This window comes from Notamacropus eugenii, chromosome 5 (genome assembly GCF_028372415.1).
Source record: "Notamacropus eugenii isolate mMacEug1 chromosome 5, mMacEug1.pri_v2, whole genome shotgun sequence".
In the NCBI taxonomy this organism is placed as follows: domain Eukaryota; kingdom Metazoa; phylum Chordata; class Mammalia; order Diprotodontia; family Macropodidae; genus Notamacropus; species Notamacropus eugenii.
Genome location: NC_092876.1, coordinates 33,231,266 through 33,248,494, shown reverse-complemented (window position 1 = coordinate 33,248,494; position 17,229 = coordinate 33,231,266). Strand labels below are relative to the sequence as shown.

Here is a 17,229-nt window from a genome sequence, read left to right as displayed (position 1 = left end):
GGATTTATAAAGTCTTTGACATTTGCAAAATGCTTTACAAATATTATCTCGTTTGATTTGATGCAAAGTACACGACTCATCTTGACTGGGGTGTGAGAGGATTTCAGAGTCTAGGGCAGTAAGGAAGGTACAGAGAGCTCCTCAGTATTGGGTTGTCTGTCTGCTTTCCAGCCCAGAGCCCCGTAGCTAATATGTGGCCTTTTAGAACTCTCATCCTGCTGGCTCCAGGCCTAGAGTCGTTGATCTCATTAAGCCTCCCTCGTCCTTGGAGAAGTCAATTCAGTCCTTCTAGCTTGGATCTTTTCTTCAACCCATAAACAAAGCCTCCTCTCTCCAGCCCTTGTTCAGATGTCTTTCCCTCGCAGGTGGTTTGTTAGAGCATCTCCACTACCATCAGCTCATCCCAGGATATTTCTAGACACCCTGTTTAGACTCAGAAAGTTCCCCTATGTCTTTAAAACTCTACTTCCTGGCGTCACTAGCCTACCTTGTCCAGCCTGAAGACCCCAGCTCTCACTCCTCCGGGGCTACCCTCTGCCCGTTATAGGGAAATATAAATCAAATATACATTGATATTGTAAGAAATCATCATGACTGTCTTGTTCTGAAAGACTTACATCGTCATTTCTTAAACCACTTAAAATGATAACTTTATATTCGCTTTGCGTCACACCCACCCCAGCCCCAAATCCAAAAGAACCTTTTTGAGGGGACAGAGAACGAGGGGGTAAGTACTGCATCTTCTGCTTCTTAAGTAAAATCATGCTAATAATAAAAGCAGTAGATAATTATCCCACAGACCAGGACTCTCCTTACTCTCAGACTAGAAACTGGGGGGCTCACCCTGAACCTTCTGTCTTCTTTATGCTACGCACACAGTAAGTGACCAAGTTAGTATACATTGTTTTCCACTGACTTGCTGCTTTCTCTCCTGTCACTACCAGGCAGCCTAACCACACTGGCTGGTGTGGTAATCCAGATCTTCCTTAAATCTGCTCTGGAATATACCCTGACTCCAGGTTTTCAAGGCCTTTCATAATTTGGCCCCATCCCAACCTTATTTGCAGCGAAGTAACGCCATAGTGCATAGAGCACTGGGCCTGGCATCAGGAATCTTCCTGGATTCAAATCTGGCCTCAAACACTTACTGGCTCTGTGACCTGAACAAGTCAATTCACCCTGTTTGCCTCAGTTTCCTCATCTGTAAAATGAGCTGGAGAAGGAAACGGCACGCCACATCACCCCAAATGACATCCCAGAGAGTCAGACACAACTAAAAGCTACTAAACAGCAGCCTCATTTCCCCCTTCTGCTCAACAAGCTTTCCCCACATTTGTCTTTGACCTTTCTTGCTGGGTTGTTGTGAGGAAATCAATTTATAGGCCACAAAACGCTGTGTAAACATGAGATATTCCCCACCCCAAGATGAGCTGAGTCTCACCTTCATCAAGCCCATGTCAGGCTGCTTCTGTGAAGCTTTGCTGCATGAAGTAGGTGTCTAATAAATGTGTAGTGAATGAAGCCACCTCCTACTGACCTCCTTCCTCCAGGCTTTATAATCTTTGTCATAGATCTCACATTTGATTGTGTATCACTCTACCTTGTTTTCTTCTTGTTTCATGTGTACTCATCTGTTTTCTCCAGCTAGAATATAAGCTCCTGGAGGGAAAGGACATACTTTGTACTTTTTAAGTAAAATAATAATAATGAAAACTGACAACTATATGCACTTTGAGGTTGGTGAGCTAGTCTCTACTCACAGAAACAACCCAGTTATACTATAGATATAACCCCATTTCACAAGTGAAAATTTGAGGTTTCTAGGGAGTAAATAACTTGTCCACGGTCATACAATTAGTGTCAGTGGCTAGATTTGAACCCAGGTGTCTCCCAAAACCAAGCCCCGTGCTTCTCCATAGTACTGTAACTTCACCCCCTGAGCCTAAGTTTCCCATGTACAGAATGTTGGGGTTGAACTTGATGGCCTCTGAAGACCTTTCCAGATCTTTTGCACCTAAGAGCCTTTCTACTACATATATCACTACTTAGTACTCAAATGAATGATTGGTTGATTAGGTGTTTACTCTGGCATTGGGCTCAGGAGGAACTTTTACTGTTTATTACATCTATCTTTTTAAAAAAGTAACAATATTATTCCTCTCCCTTCTGTCCAAGGCTACCTACTCATTCACTTGATACTTACTGAGTACCTGCTAGGCGCAAAATGCAGTACAAAAGAAATATGATTTATTCCCCACCCTGCATATGAAAGAGTTAGAAGACACAAGTGATTAAGTTCTCGCATGATTTGGATAACCAGTGTTATAGAACATCTGAAAAGGAAGGGAAGGAAATCTTTAGGCTCCAGTGGTCAGATAAGTCTTGATGGAAGGAAGTGGAACTTCAGCTGGGCTCTGAAAAATGGGTGAGATTTAGGTGGATGGAAAGGAAGAGGAAGAACCCAAGGCCTGAATGATCAGTGCCAGCATGAGTGAACTGCAGCATGTATTGGAGGGTGGCAGTGGATAAGATTGGGTAGGAGCCATTGGACCAGATTTGTGGCACAGCTCTTGAATACCAAGATGAGTTTCAGCTTTATGTTATAGCTGGAAAGCCATCAGAGGAATTTTAGCAAGGGATAGATCCAGTAAAGTTGATATTTTTGAAAAATTCGTAGCAATGTTCAGGATAGACTAGAGGTAGAAGGGAGAACATTTAGGGAAACAACATTATTGACTGTATTCTGTTTCCTTTCATTCACAGTTCCTCAGTTTAACCTGTTCACCCATCGTTTCTACCACATCCCAGCCCACCCTTCTACCTGGATTTTATTCTCTAAACACTAGATCTCTGCCTCTCAAATCACTTCTCCTTTTCTACTTGTGATCTTCCTAGATTGTATGGGTTTTATTGGAGAGTTATCAAAATCCTAGCAGATGTTATTTTCAGCTTCATTATCCCCATCTCACCAAGGGGTTTCTTTATTCTCAACACAGAGCAAAGAGGATGTTTCATTTTTTTTTATTTCTTTCAGCCTGGGAGATCAAGGCCAAGACCAAGGTATTATCTCCAAAGTGGGACAGTTCTGAAGAAAGATCACCTCAGGGAGTAATTACAAAGAATGGTCCCTCACAGTCCAAGTTGAAAGAAGCCTGGGAATGTAAGGGCAGTTTTGAGAGGGAGCAGAGAACTAAGGAGGGTCACTGGAGGCGAGTGACAATCATACACAAGAAAATTACCACTGAGGAGAGAGTCTCTGAATGTGGTAGATTTGAGGGGAGCTTTGTGACACAGCAGATAATTCCTGAAGATGAGAGACCCCAAAACTGTGATAAACATGGAAGTAGACTGAAATGGAATTCAGACCAAACTGAGCATCAGAGAATCCATATTGGAGAGAAGTCCTATGAATGTAATCAGTGTGGGAAGGCCTTTAGCCAGAGCACATGCCTTACCCAACACCAGAGAATTCATATTGGTGAGAAACCCTATGAATGTAATGAATGTGGAAAGGCCTTTAGCCAGATCTCATCCCTTTATTCTCATAAGAGAACTCATACTGGAGAGAAGCCCTATTCATGCAGTGAATGTGGTAAGGCCTTTAGTTACCATGCATCCCTTACTCAGCATATGCAAACTCATACTGGAGAGAAACCCTATGAATGCAATGAATGTGGGAAAGCTTTTAGTCGGAGCACATATATTATTGAACATCAGAGAATTCATACTGGAGAGAAACCCTATGAATGTACTGATTGTGGGAAAGCCTTCAGGTACTGCTCATCTCTTACTCAACATCAGAGAATTCATACTGGAGCAAAACCTTATGAATGCAGTGAATGTGGAAAAGCCTTCAGATACTACTCAGTCCTTACACAGCATCGGAAAACTCATACTGGGGAGAAACCCTATGAGTGTAGCGAATGTAGAAAAGCTTTCAGACAGAGCTCCGCCCTTTATTCCCATCAGAGAATTCATACTAGAGAAAAACCCTATTTATGTAGTGAATGTGGAAAAGTCTTTAGCCAGAATTCAACCCTTACTCGCCATCAGCAAACACACACTGGAGAAAAACCCTATGAATGCAGCGAATGTGGGAAAACCTTCCGACTAAACTCAGCTCTTTTTTCACATCAGAAAACACATCCTGGAGGGAAGCCCTACAAATGTAATGAATGTGGGAAAGCCTTCAGCCAGAGCTCATCCCTTTCTTATCATCAGAGGACTCATACTGGAGAAAAACCATATGAATGTACTGAATGTGGGAAATCCTTCAGTCGGAAGACATTCCTCACTCAACATCAGAGAATTCATACTGGAGAGAAACCTTATGTGTGTAATGAATGTGGGAGTGCTTTCAGTAGGTGTGCAGCCCTCACCAAGCATCAAAAACTGCACACTGTGGAATTAACCTTAGGAGTACAATGAAAAGGAGGGACATTTAACTCAGATGGTTCACTTTGCTATATACCCAAGAGTCCAGATAACATTTTTCTTAGCCCTTATGACATTGGGATGTCAGTGGTGGGAAAAAGGTTGGGGATAGGGGAAGCCTTTTACTTTAGCAGTCTCCAAGGGTGGTAGACTCATACCGGTTCAAGTCAGCTGGACCATAGACTGAAATTAGGACTAATACCCCCTAACTTATGAATCCACTCTATAAGATAGAAACCTTTTTTCAGTCAAAATCATTTTTTAATTTAATTTTTTCCATTAATGAAAATCCACTTTCTCTCCTTCCTATCTTCTCATTGAAAAAGAAAGAAAAACCAAACCTTAAAAAAAACCAAACACACACACACACACACACACACACACACACACATATTTATAGGCCAGCAAAACAAATTCCTGCATTGATTACATCCAAAAAAAAAGTGCCTCCTGCACTCTGGATCCATCATTTCTCTGGCAGGAAGTGGGTAACATGCTTCATCATGAGGCCTCTGGAATTGTGGTTGGTCACAAAATAACTTAGACTTGAATACTAAACAATGCAATAAAACTTAAAGGTAACCTTTTAGAACAAAAGAAATATATAGATGATTCTTTTTAGTTTCATAAAATTTCGATCTCTTCCTAACGTCTAATCTGAATCCGTTTTTTTTGTCTTAAGGATTTTTTTTCTTAGCTTCACTCCAAGTTTAAACTTTTCCGTACCCAAGTATCCCTTATCTTTAGTTTGTTGTCTGTTCCATTTTCCCCCCATTTCTCACCCCTGCTGGGTGTTTCTGAGCTATCCCGACATTATGACATGGTCGTGTGATTGCCTCACTTTCCCACCTAATTCTTACTCTTCTGGCTTGGAGTTCTGATGCTTCTCCCTCTCTCTCTTGCTCTCGCTCTCTCTCTCTCTCTCTCTCTCTCTCTCTCTCTCTCTCTCTCTCTCTCTCTCTCTCTCTCTCTGCCCTATAATAGCATATGATCCAAAGTCCATGGTGTGTCCCATTGCTCCCAATCACAGATGAAATTGTACATTGCTTTCAAAATGTTTGCTGTCCCCAGCCACATCTCTTTATCTCCTGTATTCACCCTGTGACTTATTGAACTGTGACTACCAAATGACCATAATTGTGTAAGAGTGGAAATCATGTCACCCAAAGTACAATGAAAAGAAGCCTGTTGGTATAACGTAGGTGGCAACATAATTCCCAAGGTGGTTTATGTAAAACAAGTGATATAAAAGATGTCATGAAGAACGTGTGTAACTGAGATAAGAGGTGAGTTGGTAATGGAGTGAGAATAAGTAAAAGTAGCTCATTTGCTACATTGACACCCACAAGAGAGTAAAAGAACTAGAGAAAATCCTCCAGTGTACCAGCTGACTCTCCCATGGAGGATCCATGGAAGGATGGTACAGAATCACACAAGATGAGAAAGTCTGGAGGAGGGAACACAAGATGTGTTGGTGAAAGGAATACTCTCACCCGTTAAGTAATGGGTCTTGGAATATTAAGATAGACTCTGGTGTCCATTTCATATTTCTCTCCCATGGCTCTGGACATACAGAAAATAAAGGGGAAAATTAGCAAAGGAAAATATGAGACCATCTCCAGTCTGAAAAGGGCCGGAACAAACCCTGGGAAAGCAGAGAGGTGACTAGATGGACTTCAGGGATGGAATGTGGTTGTGAAAAACCAACAAGTACTGTAGCACAAGAAATGCAGTGGATATTACAGATAGCCCATTTCTCAGGAAAATCCAGACCAGCGGACCATGGAACCGATGGGATTCAGGAAATTTTTTTTTCAGTTATCAACCTAGGCAATTTTCTGCTTGTCACATTGTACATTAAGGTTGCAGAGCCAACCTTGTAGACGCTGGCAATTCTTCCAAGATGTTTTCCTTGCTTATTAGTGAAATAGTACACCAGTTAGAGCAAGGCTGAAGGACTTGGAAACACCTCATCACAGATTAAATCCCTAAACACCAAATACAGCTATTATTAACCACTGCTTACTTAAGTTTTGACTCTTCTTTCTGCTTTGAGAAGAACCTTTCATTTTCCCACATTGGGTTACAAGTCTTCAGCTGCTTCCTGGGTATGCTCTCCACTGCCTCTTTGAGACAGATGTTTCCACTAATAGAAATAGCTTCAGGGATCAATTCACTTTTGAGAACCTGGAAGACGAGGATGCTTTCCCACAGCCAGGCATGAAAACACGCATGTGCCTTTAAGATGCCAAATATAGGAAACTGCTTCTGATTCTGTTAAACTCATAATTTGTTCTACTCACCAGAGTTCAGTTGTCATAATACCATTGCTTCTCCACCATTTTATACAAACTGATCTGCACCTGTGTCCAGTCTTGTTTGCACTACCACACCTGGAAAACTCAGAAACAGTTCATACCAACCTATGAGACCTGTTATGAGTGGTCAGAGATAGCTGTAAATAAAAAGTGAGCAGACAGCTACAGAGCTTGGGGAAGACAGACACACCTGGTAGGGACCAGCACAGAAAAGATACTGGATAAACCCTAAATTGACCTATCTGATTAAGCCCTCTTAGGTACTTCCCCATTGCTCATTTTGGTGGCCTGCTGATTTGATGGGAGCTCCTGGTACCCATGAGTACTCACACACTCTCCCTGCTCTCTCCTCTTCTATGTTGTACACACACAGATCTAGGCTTAGGCCTAGAGTCCCTGGAACCTTACTCAATCATGGAGCTGGTGAGAGGGCAGGAAGACTTCTTTATCAGAGCCATCCTTGGACTCATGAAGGCACCAGGGCTGTCTCCAGTACTTAGTGGAATGGGAAGGATATAGACCTGAAGCTGGGAATCAGCATTTTCATACCCCCTGAATTAGTGGATAGAGATCCCCCAGTCTCAGATCATGGGACCTGAGGAGAACCTTGAAGTGTTGGAATTGTGCCCACTGCCATGTAGAAATAGTTGTTTCTCCTCTGGCATGTGTGTGGGTGGGTGTGGGTGTCAGGGGAAGCGCAGTCCAGGCCTTCTGTCCCCTGATCAGGGAACTTTCAAAGGGGCCATTCCCCTGTCCCCAGGTTTGAACAGCTTCAGGCTGGATCATGGAGAAGCCACAGGGAACCAGGGGGAAAGGGATAGTAAATAATATTCTAACTTCTTCCAACTGTACCCACCTCTTTTCCTAGATCTCTGTAAGGACAGCTTTGCTTGTCCTTACGCTGAGATTGCATTCATTTTCCCAGTAAGGCCTAATTTACCCTGCAAAGTTACAAGATGTTGGACCCTGAGGGCTCCTCAGCTAGTCACAAAGGATCCCCCTCCTTTCGGAATTCCTCCACAATTCAGCATCTTTAGATCACTTCCTGGCCATTGGGAACATCCTTCCCAGAGTACTCCTAATTCCTCTTTTTTGGTGAATGGTTGGACCTGGTGAACCTCAGAAGCTTCTTCCAGGAGACTTTTTAAAAAGGTTCAACTTGGTTTTCTTAAGTTTGTACACTGACTTTATTCAGATTCTCTCCTAGGGAAGGATACTGGGATTCCAGTTGGGTGCATGAAGGTGGGGTGAAGGGCATGGTCAACATGGCCACTTTTTGTCTCAGCTTTTCTCCCTCTAACCCTTACATCTTGTTTCCTTAGCCCTTGTGCCTTCTAATTTCCAAATCTTGTTCTTCACCAGCCCAAAACAGTTAGTGAAGACCAGGAAGGTTTGAACCTTGGGCAAGGCCTTCAGGCAACAGTGACCATTCCTCTACTTTTATATGTTTGGATAGGTAGCAGACTGTCTTGGCACCCATCATCTCTAAAAAGTCCAGATGGAAGGAGGCTCTCAGTTATCACTCAAGAAATATCTCCCACAGCACCCACCCTGGGTGAACCATTATGGTGTCCATTTCAAAACCATTATAGGTTGAAACCCTCCCTCTCCTCACCTTCCTTCTTTCTTCACTTCTTTTAAGAGTTGCAGGATAGTTCATGAATTTGTTAGGAGTACACTGATGAAGGACCGAGTATTGGGCTTCCATCCCCTCACATCTCTCCCTGCTCAGACCCCACCAGGCACCTCTTTTATTCCTCCCTTCCTATCCCCTAAATTTCTTTGTACTTAAATTCTTTATCTCCCTGTCCCCCATCACTGCTCTTCCAAAGAAACATGAAAGAGAGATGCAGACATTTTTCAAATTCATTGTGAAGATCAATTTGCTCTCTTGCTCATAAGTGAAGGATCATTTCTTAGTGCCTATACGTTAAAGACCAAACAGCCTGCCCTTTGTGCCCATCCCACCCCCATGGGCTCACTTCAACTTCCCTTTCTAGACCTATTTTTAAATGTAGTGATGTAAGGTCTGAAATTCCTCTGGCTGGGGAACCCTGTGCCTCCCCCATAACCGGGAGGGGTGTTCTTTTTATACCAAATTATAAGTATCTCCAGACTGATTATAGGTATCAATGTGATCAATCATTATGAATACTTCCAAACAGTGTAATCTTTGGTCTGGAATGACAGTCAGACAGTTCAGTGGATCCTCATGAACAACCCCCAAAATCCCCATGGTAGTTATAGAAAACAAAGGCAGGAGGAGCTAGAGAGCACAGCACTGCTGATTGGAGGATATTTTTAGTTTTCTGATTAGTAATGAGCTTGGGAGTTAAGCCAGTGTTTTACCCAAAAGTGAATTTGTATGTTGATCATGTCCTAGTCACATATAGGTCACGATATTCTTGTTTTGGCTTTCACAGGTCATAGTATCTTAAGTTATGATTTGGTGTCTAAAATATAATTCAGTATCTAAGTATTCTAATTCAGTATCTAATTCAGTATTCTAATTCAGTATCTAAGTATATAAAATGTAATTCAGTATCTAAAATATAATTCCATATCTAAGATTATAAGTAGGTCACCCTGTTCTGGCTTCCATCTTTCACAGAGTTTAAGTTTTTATGACTCTTTACTTATTACTTATTTTATGGCTTTTCCCACTCAGGCCCCCACAAGTGTTATATTTTGTTTTCACACGATAGGCCCCCTTCCCAACATTCCCCATTACAAAACAGCTTATCAACTATCAATAGGAAGGTTCTATCCCATGTCTGAGAGTATGTTGTATCATTGGCCACCATACTTGACTAGAATACTGTGGTCTTCGTTTGCATTGTGATGATGGATTATATTTTCTTGGCTCTGATTCTTTTTCCCTTTTGTTTCTCTTTTCAGTTTAATTTGTCAGCGTCACCGAGATGTTAGAATAATAATTGGATTTGCCCTCATGTTGACCTTTACCAATTTTTTTTTTTAAGATTTAGCTTTTCTTCCCCATCCTCTTCATTTCCAGATCTCTCTCTCCTCCCTGGCTTCCCTAGGAAGCCATCCTTTGTCATGAAGAACAAAAGAAGTTTTCTCCCTTTTTTCTGGTTTTATTTCATCCCATGATGTCTCTTGGAAAACCACAAGCTCATGGGACTCATTGTTTGGTCACACTTCCAGCCGTTAAAAATCCCCTTATTTCAAGGGTCTCAGGTGCCCCCTCCTCCATGAAGCCTTCCCATCTCCCTACAGCCAGGAGAGATTCCTCCCTCAGTGAAATTTGTAGGCCCCTAGAGCCCCCCCTACTCTCTTGAACATAGTCTAATTTGGTTTAGAGTTATTTGGTTAGCTGTCTTCTCAGCCTGTCCAAAAGGTCCTACCGAGCTGGCAAGACTTTAAGTCCAGCCCTGGCAATAGCCAATATCTGTTCTCCAAGGACCAAGCTAAAGGCATATCCTCCTACAGACATCTGTAGGAGGATATCCACCTCCCAATCCTATACTATTCTGAAAGGAAAAGCTGATAAATATAAATGTTCTCTCTTGGTAACAGTCTGAAAAGCTGTTAAGACTAGACAGCTATTGTCTATAATGGTTCCAGAGCACTTCACCAGGGAAAATGATATGAATTACTAAATAATAAGAGGCAGTTATTTTACAGTTATGTTAGACTCTTTGTGACCCTACTTAGGGTTTCTTGACAAAAATACTGGAGCATTTGCCATTTCCTTCTCCAGCTCATGTTGCAGATGAGGAAACTGAGGACAACAGGGTTAAGTGACTTGCCAGGGTCACATAGCTAGTAAATGTCTGAGGCCTGATTTGAACTCAGGTCTTCCTGGCTCCAGGCCTGGTGCTCTGTTCTTTGTCCTTCCTTATGGAAGAGGACCAATGGCATCATGGGTGATGTGTTGACTTGCCCATAAATTGGATTTAAGTGAGGCAGAGCTGCACAAAATCATCAGCCTCACTCTCCTGCAGTCATCAAAGTCTAGTGGCAGAATAAAGGTCAAGTTCACTGGCCATTGCCTGGGATATAATGGATGACCTTGGCTTTTCTGAATTAAGGTCTTTCCTAGGTCTTGGTTTGTGTGAGGCAACACCCAATCAATGACAAAGGGCTCAGAAAGAATTGAGACAAAAGATGGCCTGTTAAGTGCATCCCCAGAGGGAAGCAACTATTCTATTTCTTGTGTTTCTTTGTTTTGTCAGTCTACATATATGTTATGTCTTTACATAGATTATTCAGTCCTCGCAATAGCCCTTAAGATCCATACCCCAGTTCTTCCACAATAGAAGAGATAAATGTAAAGAGAGATACCTGTTTTTTTATTAAATTTTTTCAATTAATGAATTTTCTCTTCTTCCTATTCTTCACACACCCCACTAGGGGGAAAAAAAGTAAAAGAAAACTTTGGCAACAAATATGCACAGTCAAAACAAGTTCCCATTTTGGCCGTTTCCAGAAATATATTGATTTTTCATTCTGCATCATGAGTCCTGCCCCTCTGGGAGGAGGGCAGCATGCCCTGTCATGGTCCTCTGGAATCACAGTTGGCCATTAGGTTGATGAGAGCCCCTCAGGCCTTCAAAGTTTGTTTTTCTGGGGCTGTTTCCTGGATCTGCTCACTTCAGTGTGTCAGTTCATCCAGGTCTTCCCAAGTTTTACTAAAACTGCCCCTTTCCCTTTGTCTTATGACACATGCAAAGGGATTCCATTCATTCACATACCATGATTTATTCAGAGTCCTGTGTTTTATGCAGCTGTGGGCATGACTTCATTGCTGTTGCTGCTGTGTGTGTGCCAGGGACTCAGAGGGTAAGTGGGCCCATGGAACCACCAACGAGCAGCAGTCAGCCCTCTGTGCCCATGAACCAACAAGAGCAGAAGCGGGGCCAGGCCAGGGCTGCCGCTGGTACTTCCTTCTCTTTTCCTTTTGACCCCATCCCCCTCCTTTTTCCTTCCTCCTCCTCAGCCTGTCCAGAACAGATGTTGGCTCAAGGGGCAGGCTGGTCCCTTAAGGGGGTGGTGAGACCACTAGGCTTCCCTGCCTCATAGGCCCAGCCTAGGGGGAACTGAGGTGTGGGAAATCTTACTGGAGCTGCGGCTCCCTGGAGAACACCTTGTTGACTTGACATGGCTGTTTGCCGTGGTGACTCTGGAGGCAGCGCTGAGTAACATTTTACTGGAGCCAACATCCTGTAGTTTAAACTTGGGAAATTGCCTTCATCTGCTCTGTTAGTGACATTGAATTTGAGGGCCTCTCTGCACTTTGAACCCAGAGCCTGAGATACCGGACAGCTGTATTTCGGTATAATTGCTTTCCTATGTATTTCATCTTATACTTCCTGAAGAGTCCCTAGAAGTCCCTAGATGCCACCAGACTGACCGCCAAAGGGGTTCAAGGCACAAAGATAAAGAACTCCTGCTCCTGGGTGGCCTCCCACAGGTTTCCATGACCCAAACTAGGAAATCACAGGACCCAGATCTATAAGAGATGTTGGAAACCATCTAGTCTAATTCTCTCACTCTACAAATGGGGAAATTGAGGCAGAGAGAGGCTAAGTAACCCAGATCAGATAGGCAGTAGGTGGTAGACCCCTAGGTGGTGCAGTGGAGAGAGCACCAGGCCTGTTGTTGGGAAGATCTGAGTTCAAATTTGACCTCAGACACTCCTAGCTGTGTGACCCTGGGCAACTCACTTCACCCTGGTGGCCTCAGTTTCTTCATCTGTAAAATGAGCTGAAGAGGAAATGGCAACCCACTCTAGTATCTCTGCTAAGAAAACCCCAGATGGGGTCACAAAGAGTTAGATGTAACTGAAACAGCTGAACAGCAACAATTTTCCAAAGGATGTCTGGATTCCCTGGCTAGCCCACAGAAGCCATGTTAAGTCGTGGGACAGCTGAAACATGGTTTTACGAGCCCTCTGAGTTTCCTGTCGTTTCTACAGAAACTTCCCCAGAGGGAAAGTCAAGAAACCAGGAAATATACGGAAGTTCCAGCACCTGAGAGACAGCTTTCACCCAGTTGATGCTTTTCAGTGGCTTCTCCGCTCTGGACGGCAGCTCAGGGCATCAAGGCCAGCCCTCACCTAACCAACTGTTAACCTCAGGCCAGCAGAGGGACAAGGGACTGGTTATAAGCACCCATTCCTCCAGCTATCACATCAGTGTGCTTAGTAGGTGGCATCCCTAAATGCTGGGTTAGGCTAAGTGTTAAGGGGTAATTCCAGTGATAGCCCTTTTTTCTCCCACCTGGTCCCCTCTCCTTCCTCTTCCTCCTCTCCCTCCCCCTTCCTCCTCCCCCTTTCTCCTCTCTTCCTCCTTCCCTTTCCCTCCTTCCTTCTCCCCCTCCTCCTCTTCCTCCTTCTCTCACAGCTACTGAAGATCCAGAAAGGAAGGTTCTTTTCACCAGAAGTCCTTGTCACTGTCATGGTTCAACATCAGAAACTGACATGGTTTTCTTAGTGAAAATGATGTTAAAAAGGAGACATCACCATCTGCTTTGCCGCTGGACCCTAGGGACCACGTGGGGCCTTCCTATCTGACTTCCAGGTGTCTTATCTCCCCCTTTAGAATGTGTGAGCTTTGTGCAGAGTAAGCATTGAAAGTGATGTTTGTCTGTGTTGTCCTTAGTGATGTTCTTACACACACAATATTCCATCTCTAATTTCCATGCCTTTGCACAAGCTGTGTGACTCCATGCCAGGAGTGCCCCCCCCCCTTCCACCTTCTCCTCCTAGAATCACCAACTTCCTCCTTCTCTCCCTCTCCAATGCCACACCCTCCAGGAGCCCTCTTTTGATTCTCTCAGGATTCTGGTTCCTTGCCCTCCAAATATCTTGTAAGTACATATTTTTATCTGTCTCCTCTGCTAGAGTATAAGCTCCTCAAGGGCAGGGGGACTATTTCTTTTTTGTCTCTGTAACCCCAGTTAACAGTGTCTGGCACACAGTATCCGCCTAACAAATCCTAGTTGGTTGAATTATAAAGACTGAATTAAGATTGAGACCACTGGCATGAAATAAGGGTGGATTGTCCAAGATCTGCTCCGGAGGGCTGAGAGCCTGGACATCCGTATGCCAGCAGGGAGATGGAGTCACCTCACCCCCCAAGACCACATCACAGGACCAGTATGACCCCTTTGAGTCCTGTTGCCCCCAACCTTCCCCTGTGACTCCAGACCCCCAGGAAAGAGGAATTCCCAGAGTGAGGGGTGAGGAAGCATCGGGATGAGCCCAAGGACATGGGTGGAGTTTCAGAATGAAAGCAAATGAGGAGAAACTATTGGAAACATGGGACACAGAGAGGCAAGACTTTTTGGGGACCTCATCCCTTGCCCAGGAAGATGCTACTGATGAGGGGATGACCCTATCAGGGAGGCTTTCCTGCTTTGGAAATACCCCTTTCCCCAACCTACCTTCTACTAGGGTTCTATTGGAACTGGGGGTTAGGGGCTGCTTGATACATAAATTGTTGGCAATATTTTAGGGGCTTTGGAGGAGCTGCTGTGGGTGGGGAGGGTTCTGGGGTGCCCATAGAGATAGACCAAAAGACAAAGTCTGGCTCTGAGTTAGCTCTCCCCCGAGGGAAGTTTTACTGACTCCCCGCCCCAGCCCTCATCCCTTTGGTTGGCCCATCTTCTTGTGCTGTCTTACGCTGTATTTTGATGGGGGAAGGAGGCCCAGACCAAGAAAAAGAGACTGTAGCCAGTTCCTAAGAGGATGAAAGAAGAAAGGGAAAAGTGAGGGATGACCCAACCTGCGTCTGACCTCCCCTCCCCCAGATTCCCAGGCTCCAGTAGCACTTATTCACCCCTCCCCACCTCATCCCCACCCCCAGAGTCTGGAATCTCTAGAGGCTGAGCCAACTTGGGGACCTGCTAGGTGAAACACAGGTGCCATAGAATGGAAAACCTCCCGGTCTGGCCTTTAAACACCCCAGTGATTCAATGTCAGCCCCTCTTTCCCTTTCTGGTAACTCACCTCCTATAGTCGCTAACATGGTTATGCTATATAGTATTCTATCTGTGGGCCCACCTTTCAGGTAGACAGGGAGGTCATTGTTTTCCTAGGAATGGAGATCATGAGGATAAGTGAGGGCAGGTTTAAGGGTTAAGGCAAGCTTCTACAGCCTGGACTCCTGGAGGGGTTTCCTCCCCCTGACCCTTGGTTAGAGGTCTCAGCCCCCCACCAGAAATCAGTGTCCCTCAGAACACAGGGGAATATGTTGGGGTCCCTGGGGAGGAGAACAGAATTGTGAGTAGAGGGGAAATCCCAAGGAAAGGGGCCATTGGAGTTCCTGGGCAAAGAATGCCCAGGTTCTGGGTTCCCCCAACCTGAAAAAGTTTCTGTTTCTCGGCCACTCTGTTTTCAAAGAGGTTTCTGGCACTGGAACTGAAGGATCTGAGAAGACCTCTGGAATGGGACACCTAAAGGAGGGGGAGGGCACATAGGAAACAGCATGACGCAGGTCCCAGGGTTTATAGGGAACTATAATATTGGAGGGAGCCAAGGGGAGGGTCTAAGATCAAACAGGAGTGGGGTGGTCAATCCCTAGCTTCTGCCACCTGCATCAGAATCTCAGTTTTGGATGGAACCTCATTAATCTTCTGGATATACCACCAGATTGGGGGAGGTGCAGGGATGGGAGATGTTGATAGTGGCTTTGGGGGAGAAGAGAGCTGTCTCCATTTAGTGCTGCATTTACTATTATATTTCTTCCTTTTTCTGGGTAACTTTACTGACAGTCTCCTTCAGTTCCTCTCTCCCTCCAATCTCTTCTCAGCTATAAAAGAAAATTCTTTGGGCTTTGAATAGTTCCCCAGAATTCATCCACTTCTCTTTATTCTATGTTAAGAGGGTACACAGTAGGATCTTAATAAATGCTTATTAATTATCTGATTAAAAAAATCGCTAGTTTGCTTAGGTTTAGTGTAAATGGCCATGCTAAAAATCTTTGTAGCCGGTTAAGCATCCTTTTTCTTTACTAAAACTATACCTTCTCAAGTCTGAGCCTTACCAGACCTTAACCAAACCTGTTTTGTAAGCCTGTGCAGGAAAGCTACCTCATCTTCCCCCAGCTCTAAGTGACGGCGCTCAGGAGGTGAGACTCTGTCTGTCATTGGTGGAGGTGTGAGAGACACATGTCCATCACGTACTGCTGGGGTGGGTCACTCACGCTTTTGAGTGGATAAAGAAGCTGTACCTGCCACCCGGGCTGCTTGTTCGTACAGTGACTAATAAGGAGCCTGACACCTCTTGTACGGGGGATAGGAGATGGCTCCGTCCCTGCCTGGGCTCGGAAGGTGATCAGGAAAGGGTCCTAAATCGGGGGGGGGGGGGGGGGGTCAGGGGGGCCTGGGGGCGCTCACCAGCAAGCCCCTCATGATGCGTCCTCTCCTTGACAAGGTCCTGCTCCAACAGACCGAGGGCACGAGGTCACCTTCCCTTTTAACCCTCAGCCAGCAAGGGGAATTCTCTCGGCCTCGTGCGCCACGAGTCTTCCACACCTTCTACACTTTCCACACCTTCCACACCTTCCACACCTTCCATAAGGCATCTCTCAGTCTTGGTCCTGTGTTAAAGCTGGAACATCCCCAGAAATGAGGCTCGGATTGGCTGGGGATGTGGCCGCGGCTTCCTATTGGCCGAAAGGGAAAGGGCAGGGGCCAGCGACGGATCAGAGGAAAGCTCTTCTCAGATGAAAAGCGCTCCCAGGTTCGGGAGATTAGGTTGGGTTTGGAGCTGGAGGGGAAGGGAACCCTAGTCCCCGGACATCCGGGACAGGTGGTCCTTGAGCCGTGTAGAATCACCGAAGACCCCGACTCAGGTCCCCGATTTGTCCCAGGCTAGTTCCACAACCCTTCCACTATGTAGGCTGACTGTATGAAAGTCATAAGAAAGCCGAGAGGACTCCTGCTCGTGCTCCTCCCTCCTCTTTCTCCTCTTCATCCTCATCTCTCCCTCCTCCTCCCTCTTTCCTCCTTTCCTTTCTTCCCCTCCCTTACCCCTCCCTCTTCTCTTCCCTATTCCCTCCTCTCCCGAATTTGGTAAGGCTTTTCTTCCTAGTTTTTTCAAGTTTATTTAGTACTGGAATTAATTGTTCTTTATTTGATAGGATTCCCGTCTGAGTACTTAGATTTTTTCCTTTTGGGAGTTCATTTATGGCTTATTCAGTTTCTAACACTGGATTATTTAAACCCTCTATTTCTTGTTAATTACTTTCTGTTAATCGAGGCATTAACCATTTGTAAATATTCATCCTTTTCTCTTAAATTGTTATTTTACTGGCATATAATTGGGCAAATCATTCCTAATAATTTCTTTTATTTCTTCTTCATTTGTTGGGAATTCAACTTTTTCATTTTTGATACTGGTAATTTGGTTTTCTTTTTTAAAAAATTAAGTTAGCTTGTCATTTACTATTTTATTGTCTTTTTAAAAAATTACTCCTAGTTTTATTTATTAATTCAGTGGGGGTGAGGG

General features: G+C 44.5%; 1 protein-coding gene across 1 annotated transcript; it reads right to left on the bottom strand.

Annotated features, from left to right (window-relative positions):
- Nucleotides 1–14,309: 14,309 nt before the first annotated feature.
- Nucleotides 14,310–16,320, bottom strand: LOC140503965 (cytochrome c oxidase subunit 7A1, mitochondrial-like). Its single transcript, XM_072608415.1, has 4 exons — nt 16,116–16,320; nt 15,081–15,173; nt 14,728–14,812; nt 14,310–14,458 (listed from the first exon to the last, which is right to left on the bottom strand). Exons 1-4 carry the CDS (start codon nt 16,128–16,130, stop codon nt 14,397–14,399), a joined length of 255 nt encoding a protein of 84 aa, XP_072464516.1. The 5' UTR covers nt 16,131–16,320; the 3' UTR covers nt 14,310–14,396.
- Nucleotides 16,321–17,229: the final 909 nt, after the last annotated feature.